The 14,837-nt window shown below is 49.7% G+C and overlaps 1 protein-coding gene across 2 annotated transcripts in view; it reads right to left on the reverse strand.

The window, feature by feature from the left end:
* Nucleotides 1-7,316: 7,316 nt before the first annotated feature.
* Nucleotides 7,317-14,837, reverse strand: part of SLC2A1 (solute carrier family 2 member 1) — a 327,646-nt gene continuing 320,125 nt past the window's right edge. For both annotated transcript variants that reach the window (XM_063942024.1, XM_063942025.1), the window contains exons 6-10: nt 11,317-11,504; nt 11,052-11,156; nt 10,788-10,889; nt 9,856-10,059; nt 7,317-9,735 (exon numbers count right to left, since the gene is read on the reverse strand). In XM_063942024.1, the coding sequence (XP_063798094.1) occupies nt 9,535-9,735; nt 9,856-10,059; nt 10,788-10,889; nt 11,052-11,156; nt 11,317-11,504 (800 nt within the window). In that variant the 3' untranslated portion in view covers nt 7,317-9,534. The remainder of the gene's footprint in view (nt 9,736-9,855; nt 10,060-10,787; nt 10,890-11,051; nt 11,157-11,316; nt 11,505-14,837) is intronic.

Genomic DNA, 14,837 nt, shown 5'->3' on the forward strand with positions numbered 1-14,837 from the left:
CAGCTGTGTCTGGTACCTAACTAAAGAACATTTTAATAGCTACAATCCGGTGTTGGTTAGGTAAAGATTAATCGCTCCTGCGTATAGTTATGGCCATTAGTAGATTCTGGACATTTCATATATTTGCGATTCATTACCCATGCGGCGGGAATCTTCAGATTCCCACCCACCTGAGCAGTTTGATATAGTCACAGCCCACCTGTTCAAACTAACCTATGACCTTTTGTTATGATGCGAGGAGACATTCCTGTGTCCAATGAACAATGAGATTATAGGTCCCTTTGTAGTATACTGTACTCAGTGTATATAAGATCAGCCAGCCTGGGCAGCTCCCCCACTCTCCACAAACGGTTTTCATATTGACTAACTCGGAGCTGGTACCAGGCTGCGCAGCAATCATTCCCAGTGCGTGTAAGTAATTCTCTGTAATCATTTCGCTCTTTGTTTGTATTGGCCACATTCTCTCTCTCTCTGTTTAGTATAAGATTGTAACGTTATTGTATATTTCTGTCTAGATATTCTGTTAGAATTATATGTTAGCTTGTAGTGTATGACTTGTAAACTGTTTTACCCCTTTTCGATATAACAAAAAGCTTGTTAGTAAAGGTGTTGGATCCTTAGCAAGGTATCGTGTGTTCATTACATTGCAGAGGGTAATAGGAGCGTCTCGATCGCTCAAACAGCTTTAGTGTTAACAAGGTTAAGCAGCGTTATATCGCTACAGTGTTTCAGTACAAGGTTTACAGTATAAGAGTATCCTTTCTGTGTGTTACATTCAAGGTTTACTGATTGTCATCTTGTGAGCGTCTGCGCCGCTCGTGATCTCCTCGTGGTCTCGAGCGCCCGCTACGCTGGTAGCGTAGCATTACGGTAGTCGCTCGCCTATAGCGTGCTCGACACCAAGCGTAAGCTGTGAGCGAGCGTGCCGCATGTGCATCTCGATCACGGCCGAGCGTATGCTACGCTAAGCGCGTACCCTTACGGTACCCCATACGCCAATTGCGTACTGAGTCTCTTACCCATATAGTGAAGGTTATAAGATAATCATAATCAGCATTATCAATAGGGACTGATGTGTGCTATGTATAAGGACTGATATATGTATAGGGACTGATATGTGTTATGTGTAGGGACTGATATGTGTTATGTATAAGGACTGATATGTGATATGTATAGGGACTGATATTTGTATAGGGACTGATATGTGTTATGTATAGGGACTATGTGTTATGTATAGGGACTGATATATGTATAGAGACTGATATGTGTTATGTATAGGGACTGATATATGTATAGGGACTGATATGTGTTATGTATAGGGACTGATATATGTATAGGGACTGATATATGTATAGGGACTGATATATGTATAGGGACAGATATGTGTTACGTATAGGGACTGATATATGTATAGGGACTGATATATGTATAGGGACTGATATATGTGTTATGTATAGGGACTGATATATGTATAGGGACTGATATGTGTTACGTATAGGGACTGATATATGTATAGGGACTGATATATGTATAGGGACTGATATATGTATAGGGACTGATATATGTGTTATGTATAGGGACTGATATATGTATAGGGACTGATATGTGTTACGTATAGGGACTGATATATGTATAGGGACTGATATGTGTTATGTATAGGGACTGATATATGTATAGGGACTGATATGTGTTATGTATAGGGACTGATATGTGTTATGTATAAGGACTGATATGTGTTATGTATGGGTAATGGCATAGTACAGTATGTTCTATTTCCTCACAGTACTAGTGTTGTCATATAACCGTGTAGGGAACAAACATGATCTATGGAGTTTCCCAAGTAGCCAACCAATACCTACTGATACGTGGCAGAGGCGCATTACTAATTATTATCCCATAGTACTGTATAGATCAGGGTGGGTTACATATATTCCATGGCACTCATTGCTTGCCTAACCCCTTCCAGCAACTGAAGCAGCAGGAAGCCACAGACTGAGAGTTATATAGTGGGAGGAGCAGGGTCCCCAGCAGCACAGAGTATATCAGGAGATGAGTGATGTGTCAGTGAGGACAGGGCTACATGTGACAGGGGCAGTGACATGATGTGAGGAGGAGAATGGAGGCAGCAGGAAGCCACAGACTGAGAGTTATATAGTGGGAGGAGCAGGGTACCCAGCAGCACAGAGTATATCAGGAGATGAGTGATGTGTGAGGACAGGGCTGCATGTGACAGGGGCAGTGACATGATGTGAGGAGGTGAATGGAGACAGCAGGAAGCCACAGACTGAGAGTTATATAGTGGGAGGAGCAGGGTCCCCAGCAGCACAGAGTATATCAGGAGATGAGTGATGTGTCAGTGAGGACAGGGCTGCATGTGACAGGGGCAGTGACATGATGTGAGGAGGGGAATGTAGGCAGCAGGAAGCCACAGACTGAGTTATATAGTTGGAGGAGCAGGGTCCCCAGCAGCACAGAGTATATCAGGAGATGAGTGATGTGTCAGTGAGGACAGGGCTGCATGTGACAGGGGCAGTGACATGATGTGAGGAGGGGAATGGAGACAGCGGGAAGCCACAGACTGAGAGTTATATAGTGGAAGGACAAGGGTCCCCAGCAGCACAGAGTATATCAGGAGATGAGTGATGTGTCAGTGAGGACAGGGCTGCATGTGACAGGGGCAGTAACATGATGTGAGGAGGGGAATGGAGGCAGCAGGAAGCCACAGACTGAGAGTTATATAGTGGGAGGAGCAGGGTCCCCAGCAGCACAGAGTATATCAGGAGATGAGTGGTGTGTCAGTGAGGACAGGGCTGCATGTGACAGGGGCAGTGACATGATGTGAGGAGGGGAATGGAGGCAGCAGGAAGCCACAGACTGAGAGTTATATAGTGGGAGGAGCAGGGTCCCCAGCAGCACAGAGTATATCAGGAGATGAGTGATGTGTCAGTGAGGACAGGGCTGCATGTGACAGGGGCAGTGACATGATGTGAGGAGGGGAATGGAGACAGCAGGAAGCCACAGACTGAGAGTTATATAGTGGAAGGACAAGGGTCCCCAGCAGCACAGAGTATATCAGGAGATGAGTGATGTGACAGTGAGGACAGGGCTGCATGTGACAGGGGCAGTGACATGATGTGAGGAGGGGAATGGAGGCAGCAGGAAGCCACAGACTGAGAGTTATATAGTGGGAGGAGCAGGGTCCCCAGCAGCACAGAGTATATCAGGAGATGAGTGATGTGTCAGTGAGGACAGGGCTGCATGTGACAGGGGCAGTGACATGATGTGAGGAGGGGAATGGAGGCAGCAGGAAGCCACAGACTGAGAGTTATATAGTGGGAGGAGCAGGGTCTCCAGCAGCACAGAGTATATCAGGAGATGAGTGATGTGTCAGTGAGGACAGTGCTGCATGTGACAGGGGCAGTGACATGATGTGAGGAGAGGAATGGAGGCAGCAGGAAGCCACAGACTGAGAGTTATATAGTGGGAGGAGCAGGGTCCCCAGCAGCACAGAGTATATCAGGAGATGAGTGATGTGTCAGTGAGGACAGGGCTGCATGTGACAGGGGCAGTGACATGATGTGAGGAGGGGAATGTAGGCAGCAGGAAGCCACAGACTGAGAGTTATATAGTGGGAGGAGCAGGATCCCCAGCAGCACAGAGTATATCAGGAGATGAGTGATGTGTCAGTGAGGACAGGGCTGCATGTGACAGGGGCAGTGACATGATGTGAGGAGGGGAATGTAGGCAGCAGGAAGCCACAGACTGAGAGTTATATAGTGGGAGGAGCAGGGTCTCCAGCAACACAGAGTATATCAGGAGATGAGTGATGTGTCAGTGAGGACAGGGCTACATGTGACAGGGGCAGTGACATGATGTGAGGAGGGGAATGGAGGCAGCAGGAAGCCACAGACTGAGAGTTATATAGTGGGAGGAGCAGGGTCCCCAGCAGCACAGAGTATATCAGGAGATGAGTGATGTGTCAGTGAGGACAGGGCTGCATGTGACAGGGGCAGTGACATGATGTGAGGAGGGGAATGTAGGCAGCAGGAAGCCACAGACTGAGAGTTATATAGTGGGAGGAGCAGGATCCCCAGCAGCACAGAGTATATCAGGAGATGAGTGATGTGTCAGTGAGGACAGGGCTGCATGTGACAGGGGCAGTGACATGATGTGAGGAGGGGAATGGAGGCAGCAGGAAGCCACAGACTGAGAGTTATATAGTGGGAGGAGCAGGGTCCCCCAGCAGCACAGAGTATATAAGGAGATGAGTGATGTGTCAGTGAGGACAGGGCTGCATGTGACAGGGGCAGTGACATGATGTGAGGAGGGGAATGGAGGCAGCAGGAAGCCACAGACTGAGAGTTATATAGTGGGAGGAGCAGGGTCCCCAGCAGCACAGAGTATATCAGGAGATGAGTGATGTGTCAGTGAGGACAGGGCTGCATGTGACAGGGGCAGTGATATGATGTGAGGAGGGGAATGGAGACAGCAGGAAGCCACAGACTGAGAGTTATATAGTGGAAGGACAAGGGTCCCCAGCAGCACAGAGTATATCAGGAGATGAGTGATGTGTCATTGAGGACAGGGCTGCATGTGACAGGGGCAGTAACATGATGTGAGGAGGGGAATGGAGGCAGCAGGAAGCCACAGACTGAGAGTTATATAGTGGGAGGAGCAGGGTCCCCAGCAGCACAGAGTATATCAGGAGATGAGTGGTGTGTCAGTGAGGACAGGGCTGCATGTGACAGGGGCAGTGACATGATGTGAGGAGGGGAATGCAGGCAGCAGGAAGCCACAGACTGAGTTATATAGTTGGAGGAGCAGGGTCCCCAGCAGCACAGAGTATATCAGGAGATGAGTGATGTGTCAGTGAGGACAGGGCTGCATGTGACAGGGGCAGTGACATGATGTGAGGAGGGGAATGGAGACAGCAGGAAGCCACAGACTGAGAGTTATATAGTGGAAGGACAAGGGTCCCCAGCAGCACAGAGTATATCAGGAGATGAGTGATGTGTCATTGAGGACAGGGCTGCATGTGACAGGGGCAGTAACATGATGTGAGGAGGGGAATGGAGGCAGCAGGAAGCCACAGACTGAGAGTTATATAGTGGGAGGAGCAGGGTCCCCAGCAGCACAGAGTATATCAGGAGATGAGTGGTGTGTCAGTGAGGACAGGGCTGCATGTGACAGGGGCAGTGACATGATGTGAGGAGGGGAATGGAGGCAGCAGGAAGCCACAGACTGAGTTATATAGTGGGAGGAGCCGGGTCCCCAGTAGCACAGAGTATATCAGGAGATGAGTGATGTGTCAGTGAGGACAGGGCTGCATGTGACAGGGGCAGTGACATGATGTGAGGAGGGGAATGGAGACAGCAGGAAGCCACAGACTGAGAGTTATATAGTGGAAGGACAAGGGTCCCCAGCAGCACAGAGTATATCAGGAGATGAGTGATGTGTCATTGAGGACAGGGCTGCATGTGACAGGGGCAGTAACATGATGTGAGGAGGGGAATGGATGCAGCAGGAAGCCACAGACTGAGAGTTATATAGTGGGAGGAGCAGGGTACCCAGCAGCACAGAGTATATCAGGAGATGAGTGATGTGTGAGGACAGGGCTGCATGTGACAGGGGCAGTGACATGATGTGAGGAGGGGAATGGATGCAGCAGGAAGCCACAGACTGAGAGTTATATAGTGGGAGGAGCAGGGTCCCCAGCAGCACAGAGTATATCAGGAGATGAGTGATGTGTCAGTGAGGACAGGGCTGCATGTGACAGGGGCAGTGATATGATGTGAGGAGGGGAATGGAGACAGCAGGAAGCCACAGACTGAGAGTTATATAGTGGAGGAGCAGGGTCCCCAGCAGCACAGAGTATATCAGGAGATGAGGGATGTGTCAGTGAGGACAGGGCTGCATGTGACAGGGGCAGTGACATGATGTGAGGAGGGGAATGGAGGCAGCAGGAAGCCACAGACTGAGAGTTATATAGTGGGAGGAGCAGGGTCCCTAGCAGCACAGAGTATATCAGGAGATGAGTGATGTGTGAGGACAGGGCTGCATGTGACAGGGGCAGTGACATGATGTGAGGAGGGGAATGGATGCAGCAGGAAGTCACAGACTGAGAGTTATATAGTGGGAGGAGCAGGGTCCCCAGCAGCACAGAGTATATCAGGAGATGAGTGATGTGTCAGTGAGGACAGGGCTGCATGTGACAGGGGCAGTGACATGATGTGAGGAGGGGAATGGAGGCAGCAGGAAGCCACAGACTGTGTTATATAGTGGGAGGAGCAGGGTCCCCAGTAGCACAGAGTATATCAGGAGATGAGTGATGTGTCAGTGAGGACAGGGCTACATGTGACAGGGGCAGTGACAGGATGTGAGGAGGGGAATGGAGGCAGCAGGAAGCCACAGCCTGAGAGTTATATAGTGGGAGGAGCAGGGTCTCCAGCAGCACAGAGTATATCAGGAGATGAGTGACGTGTCAGTGAGGACAGGGCTGCATGTGACAGGGGTAGTGACATGATGTGAGGAGGGGAATGGAGACAGCAGGAAGCCACAGACTGAGAGTTATATAGTGGAAGGACAAGGGTCCCCAGCAGCACAGAGTATATCAGGAGATGAGTGATGTGTCATTGAGGACAGGGCTGCATGTGACAGGGGCAGTAACATGATGTGAGGAGGGGAATGGAGGCAGCAGGAAGCCACAGCCTGAGAGTTATATAGTGGGAGGAGCAGGGTACCCAGCAGCACAGAGTATATCAGGAGATTATTGGTGTGTCAGTGAGGACAGCGCTGCATGTGACAGGGGCAGTGACATGATGTGAGGAGGGGAATGCAGGCAGCAGGAAGCCACAGACTGAGTTATATAGTGGGAGGAGCAGGGTCCCCAGCAGCACAGAGTATATCAGGAGATGAGTGATGTGTGAGGACAGGGCTGCATGTGACAGGGGCAGTGACATGATGTGAGGAGGGGAATGGAGGCAGCAGGAAGCCACAGACTGAGAGTTATATAGTGGGAGGAGCAGGGTCCACAGCAGCACAGAGTATATCAGGAAATGAAAGAAGTGGCTACTAGCACACTGACTACAGAAGATTTTGGTGTCAAACACATATGTAACGATCATGCATGTTATGTGTTAGAGTCAGGTGGTGACTCCAAGTGCTGCCAGAGATACCATATATGGAAATTACCTTGGCAGCAACTGATTGGCGCAATCCAGAACAAATAATTTCTGCAGGGATTCATGCGATCCAACAACCTCTGACTCCTTCACAGCCGTTATATCCCCCGGCAACACAACATAGAACACACAATGTTATTTCATGTAGTTTTTTATTTTAAGATGGTTGAGTCACACACTCACAATAAATAAAAAAAATCTATTTAACAACAGTAAAAGCGCTAAAACCTGACCTTATACCCTGTGAAAATAGACGTATAGACACTTAAATGCTCACAAACACATCGACGTTCGTCCTTCACGGACTGTTCAGACATATGTGACATTCATCTCTTACGTAACGCTCCAGAATATTAAGCTTGCGCCATTCTGGAGTGGTACAGTATGTACAGCCATAGACAGACGGTGTTACTACAGCACATTTATTAGTGAACAGAGGATAAGAATCCGTGTCAGGATACATCGTGATCTACAAATGGTAACGGACATCTAACAAGACATTACAAGAATCTGCGCCCGGCGATGACGCCCGGCTTGAACAGTACATTTCACAACAGTGAACACATGATATTCTCAGATAAAATAATAATTACTTATAATTAATAATAAAAATGTTGATTTTTCTAGATTTTGGCAGGTGGCCCATTATGCTATTAATCTGCCTCAGCGACGGACAACTCTGCGCTAGGCCTGTCAGTAAATGCAGTGTTGCTGCCATGCCGACCGGGGCAGCCATCTTTAATATATATATATATATTTATAAATACATGTGCACATAAGGAGAAACCATTTATATCTCACTAGTCCATATCTCAGTTACATCCAGCACATGGAATACACAATACGGTGACGATGTAGAAAAAAAACAAATAAAATAAATGTATTATATTAAGAAACATGAAGAGCGTGACACAATTCATAGATTATTGACCTATATACGTGTTCTGACCTACTGTGCAAAACCGACATGTGAGCTACAGTACGTGTATTTACAGAATGGTAGCAGAGCTCTATCATTTACACAAGTAATAACGCTAAAAATATATATTTATATATATACCCATAAATCTAAATATATAAATATATATATAAATACCTTTAAAAGCTATAGGAAGAAATGTATGGGGAGCGTGGGCGTGAAGCTGAAGGGGCGACCTTGTGGAGAGACCAACGAAAATGAAAGGCATCGTCCAGGAGTAGAAAGAGGTTAGAATGGCAGATCAGGAGCCTCCGCTCCGTGCCCTCTGCCCACCATATATATATGTAGACTGTTGTGGTGAGAGGAGGCCGCTGGGGCCGCTGGGCCTCAGTATAGCTATGGACACGTTCAGCCTGACACGTGTCCTCAGAGCTGGTGGTCAGGACACCTACTGTGCGGATACAGCCAATGTAACATAATCAGTGCTGCTGTAATTACCCGCCCAGTAGGTGGAACCGTTCTACTCAGTGCCGGGTAATCTCTCCGCACCGCTCCGCAGTGTCGGAAACGTCATCAGTGCGATCCTTCTCTCTGTGATTCCACAGCAGAGCGGGACCTACAGGACTGGGGCAAATATTACACATAAATGGAATGGCAAGACATTACACAAACTGTACCGTGTGAGTCGTGGGAAACACAATTGCAAAATAAATTCATCTGCTGGCGCCCGTACAGAGCAGACGTCTGGTCATTTAGGAGGAGAGGATGGGAAGCCACCGGGGGGCAGGTGGGCAAGAGTCCTCATACAGGTCACTATCTGTGTATCACACCCAGCACGGTATCATATCTCATCTCTCTCCGCCACGGGACAATGCCAGACAGGGCTTTGTGTCTCTGCGTCCGCCAAGACAACCACCGGACCTGCAGCCTTAAAGGGGCGGCTGCAGATTGCGTCCTTCGCCCTACGGCCAAAGAACAGCTCCAACCGATACTACAGTACGTAAACACAGTCCATAAATACCCTACTAGTGTAGTAGGGCCTAAAAGCTCACACTAATTCCATAATAATCTGATATAAAAGGAAATCATACACCCATACACGCACGCTTATATAAAACAATTAGAGCTTTCATCTTCATCTCTCCACGTTCGGGAAATAACCTGCGAGGAACACTAGATACCCAGAGCTACCCTGTGGTTATTCAGTAAGGTTTGAAATGCAGCGAGCAGTATTGTTTAAGAGTAGAGTGCTGCCTAGCGATGCCCTGCTTAGCTGGTGGCAACATGGTGCCCAACAGAGACTAGACCGAGCCGCACCTTCTCTCTCACTGTTCTCATCCCAAGTCCCTCTGCACCGCCAATAAACCCTGGCAGAGCGGACGCAGGTAGAGAAGGAGAGGGAAGTGCCCAGAGGTAGGTGTCAGAGGCGACGGGTTAAACTTGGGAGTCTCCCAGGCTTTGGAACTCTTCTGGAGAAGGCTTGTCAGGATTCGAGGATTCTCCACCCTGCCGGAAGTCGGAGGCAATCTCATCAAAGGTGCGGCCTTTGGTCTCCGGCACTTTGAAGTAGGTGAAGATGAAGAATATGATGAGCAGCACTGTGAAGATGATGAAGACGTAGGGACCACATAATTTCTGCAGAACAAAGAAGACTTGTGGTTAGGAAGCCGGGAGATACAGAGGTGGTGGATAAACAATGATGGAGAAACTCATGGTAGAGAGATGTGATACCGCGGTGCGATGGGAAGCACTTACCTCTACGTACTGGAAGCCCATGCCCACAATGAAGTTGGATGTCCAGTTGGAAAGACCGGCAACAGCAATGGCCGCTGGCCGTGGACCCTGACTGAAGAGCTCGGCCACAATGAACCATGGGATAGGTCCTGGTCCAATTTCAAAGAATGCCACAAAGCCAAAAATGGCCACCATGCTGAGATAGGACATCTCTTGGAAGCGGTCCTGTTGGGTGAAGATGAGACACGTGAACACATGTGTAATATTATGTGCATGTATGATCCTGGATTATATTATGGACTGATACAACCTGTCTAAAATGTTGACCTTAAATACACCTTCTCCAGGCTGGCTGGAGTATGTACCTACACATGTATGGGTGGCCTTGGTCGGATATGGGCCCTCATTCCGAGTTGATCGGTTGCAAGGCGAATTTAGCAGAGTTACACACGCTAAGCCTACGCCTACTGGGAGTGTATCTTAGCTTCTTAAAATTGCGACCGATGTAATCGCAATATTGCGATTACAAACTACTGAGCAGTTTCTGAGTAACTTCAACCTTACTCTGCCTGTGCGATCAGTTCAGTGCTTGTCGTTCCTGGTTTGACGTCACAAACACACCCAGCGTTCGACCAGACACTCCCCCGTTTCTCCAGCCACTCCTGCGTTTTTTCCGGAAACGGTAGCGTTTTCAACCACACGCCCATAAAACGCCGTGTTTCCGCCCAGTAACACCCATTTCCTGTCAATCACATTACGATCGCCGGAGCAATGAAAAAGCCGTGAGTAAAAATACTATCTTCATTGTTAAATTACTTGGCGCAGTCGCAGTGCGAATATTGAGCATGCGTACTAAGCGGATTTTCATTGCGATGCGATGAAAAATACCGAGCGAACGACTCGGAATGAGGGCCATGGTCTATTAAGCATGTATTATCTCCCATTACACTTACCAGTAACAAGAGGGCGACGGTCATCAATATGGCGCAAAAAGCCATGCCACCCAGCCCAATGAGATGCAGCGTGCGGCGTCCGGCTCGCTCAACCACAAACAGCTGCAAGAAGAGTACAGACTATTAATACCGATTCCATCGCCCGTTCCGCCCAGTGTCTCCAGTGTGAGGCTACGGTCACCATCTGGACACGCACATGAAGAGCCAGGCTTGTCATAATGTGCACACATCCAGGGTCAGCAGATGAGGGGACCACGTACTCACCGACACAACTGTAAAGGCAGTGTTCACAATCCCGGCACCAATGGTGGCATAAATCGGCTGCTCAACCTGGGCTTTCTCAAAGATGCTGGTAGAGTAGTAGAAGACCTGGAACGAGGAGCAGATGGACTTTAGTGGCTGAGACGCTTCAACTAAGAGCTGGGAACTAATTTCTATAACGAGATTAATATTCCAAAAGGAGCTATTTCCTGCCCCCGAATAGAGATGTCCCCGTTATAGAGCATGAAGTGAGGGGCGCCATCCTTACCGCATTGATGCCAGAAAGCTGCTGAGATAGCTGCAGGACGATGGCAATGAAGATGGGCTGGCGATACAACGGTGACCGGAACAACTCCAGGATGGTGACTTTCTTCTCCCGCATCATCTGGCGACTTTCCTCTTTCATCTCCTGCAGGTCCGCGGTGACGTCTGTGGTTCCACGGAGCTTCTTCAGCACTATGAGTGAGACAAGGTAACGGGGTCAGGGTAGCCTGGGGCCCTAATACCGGGATATAGCAGAGAGGACGGGTGTTACTGCTGTGCCCTATAGAATGAGGGGGCTACCACAAGCCAGCGGAAACAGAGTCTACTGATCCAGCATCATCTCAGGACACAAACGTAATCAATATGTAGCCATGAAATACATTGTTATCAGTCAAAGGGGCTATGTACTAAGCCTGGAGAGAGATACGTACCAGCCAATCAGCCCCTATCTGTCATGTTACAGGCTGTAGGGTCTATGTACTAAGCCTGGAGAGAGATACGTACCAGCCAATCAGCCCCTATCTGTCATGTTACAGGCTGGGTTAGGAGCTGGTTGGCTGGTGCGTTATCACCGTGCAATTTGTACATCGGCCTTAATCTTTTTTAAGATGAACAGAGCCATCGCCTCCCCCCAGGACATAAACCGTTTGTTTTGATGATGGAAAATTTGGTCAATATATACACTTCTATTCAGTGCGGCACACATAAACGCTCAGCGCAGCACACAAACGCTCAGCGCGGCACACATAAACGCTCAGCGCGGCACACAAACGCTCAGCGCGGCACACATAAACGCTCAGCGCGGCACACATAAACGCTCAGCGCGGCACACATAAACGCTCAGCACAGCACACATAAACTCTTAGCGCAGCACCAATAAACTCTCAGCGCAGCACACATAAACGCTCAGCGCGGCACACAAACGCTCAGTGTGGCACATGTAAACACTCAGCGCGGCACACATAAACCATCAGCGCGGCACATGAAACTGCTCAGCGCGGCACACAAATGATCAGCACGGCACACAAACACTCAGTGCGGCACACATAAACGCTCAGCACAGCACACATAAACGCTCAGCGCAGCACACATAAACGCTCAGTGTGGCACACGTAACTGCTCAGCACGGCACACAAACGATCAGCACGGCACACATAAACGCTCAGCGCAGCACACATAAATGCTCAGCGCAGTACACAAACGCTCAGCGCAGCACACATAAACGCTCAGCGCGGCACACAAACGCTCAGCACGGCACACATAAATGCTCAGCGCGGCACACATAAACGCTCAGCGCGGCACACATAAACGCTCAGCACAGCGCACAAACTCTCAGCGCAGCACATATAAACGCTCAGTGCAGCACATATAAACGCTCAGCGCGGCACACAAAAGCTCAGTGTGGCACATGTAAACGCTCAGCGCGGCACACATAAACCATCAGCGCGGCACATGAAACTGCTCAGCGCGGCACACAAATGATCAGCACGGCACACAAACACTCAGTGCGGCACACATAAACGCTCAGCGCAGCACACATAAACGCTCAGCGCAGCACACATAAACGCTCATTGCGGCACACGTAACTGCTCAGCACGGCACACAAACGCTCAGCGCAGCACACATAAATGCTCAGCGCAGCACACAAACGCTCAGCGCAGCACATGTAACTGCTCAGCGTAGCACAAATAAACGCTCAGCGTGGCACACATTAACGCTCAGTGCAGCACACATAAACGCTCATTGCGGCACACAAACGCTCAGCGCGGCACACATAAACGCTCAGCGCGTCACACATAAACGCTCAGCATGGCACACATAAACGCTCAGCACAGCACACATAAACGCTCAGCGCAGCACCAATAAACTCTCAGCGCAGCACACATAAACGCTCAGCGCGGCACACAAACGATCAGCACGGCACACATAAACGCTCAGCGCAGCACACATAAATGCTCAGCGCAGCACACATAAATGCTCAGCGCAGCACACAAACGCTCAGTGCGGCACACATAAACGCTCAGTGCGGCACACATAAACGCTCAGCGCGGCACACAAACGCTCAGCGCGGCACACATAAATGCTCAGCGTGGCACACAAACGCTCAGCACAGCACACATAAACTCTCAGCGCAGCACCAATAAACTCTCAGCGCAGCACACATAAACGCTCAGCGCGGCACACATAAACGCTCATTGCGGCACACATAAACGCTCAGTGTGGCACACGTAACTGCTCAGCGCTGCACACAAACGATCAGCATGGCACACATAAACGCTCAGCGCAGCACACATAAATGCTCAGCGTAGCACACATAAACGCTCAGCGCGGCACACATAAACGTTCAGCACAGCACACATAAACACTCTGCGCAGCACACGTAACTGCTCAGCGTTGCACACGTAAACGCTCAGCGTGGCACACATAAACGCTCAGTGCGGCACACAAACGCTCAGCGCGGCACACATAAACGCTCAGCACAGCACACAAATGCTCAGCGCAGCACATGTAACTGCTCAACGTAGCACACAAACGATCAGCGCAGCACATGTAACTGCTCAGCGAGGCACACAAACGATCAGTGTGGCACACATAAACCATCAGCGCGGCACATGAAACTGCTCAGCGCGGCACACAAATGATCAGCACGGCACACAAACACTCAGTGCGGCACACATAAACGCTCAGCGCAGCACACATAAACGCTCAGCGCAGCACACATAAACGCTCAGCGCGGCACACATAAACGCTCAGCACAGCGCACAAACTCTCAGCGCAGCACATATAAACGCTCAGTGCAGCACATATAAACGCTCAGCGCGGCACACAAAAGCTCAGTGTGGCACATGTAAACGCTCAGCGCGGCACACATAAACCATCAGCGCGGCACATGAAACTGCTCAGCGCGGCACACAAATGATCAGCACGGCACACAAACACTCAGTGCGGCACACATAAACGCTCAGCGCAGCACACATAAACGCTCAGCGCAGCACACATAAACGCTCATTGCGGCACACGTAACTGCTCAGCACGGCACACAAACGCTCAGCGCAGCACACATAAATGCTCAGCGCAGCACACAAACGCTCAGCGCAGCACATGTAACTGCTCAGCGTAGCACAAATAAACGCTCAGCGTGGCACACATTAACGCTCAGTGCAGCACACATAAACGCTCATTGCGGCACACAAACGCTCAGCGCGGCACACATAAACGCTCAGCGCGTCACACATAAACGCTCAGCATGGCACACATAAACGCTCAGCACAGCACACATAAACGCTCAGCGCAGCACCAATAAACTCTCAGCGCAGCACACATAAACGCTCAGCGCGGCACACAAACGATCAGCACGGCACACATAAACGCTCAGCGCAGCACACATAAATGCTCAGCGCAGCACACATAAATGCTCAGCGCAGCACACAAACGCTCAGTGCGGCACACATAAACGCTCAGTGCGGCACACATAAACGCTCAGCGCGGCACACAAACGCTCAGCGCGGCACACATAAATGCTCA

Source organism: Pseudophryne corroboree, chromosome 10, assembly GCF_028390025.1.
Source record: "Pseudophryne corroboree isolate aPseCor3 chromosome 10, aPseCor3.hap2, whole genome shotgun sequence".
Classification (NCBI taxonomy): Eukaryota; Metazoa; Chordata; class Amphibia; order Anura; family Myobatrachidae; genus Pseudophryne; species Pseudophryne corroboree.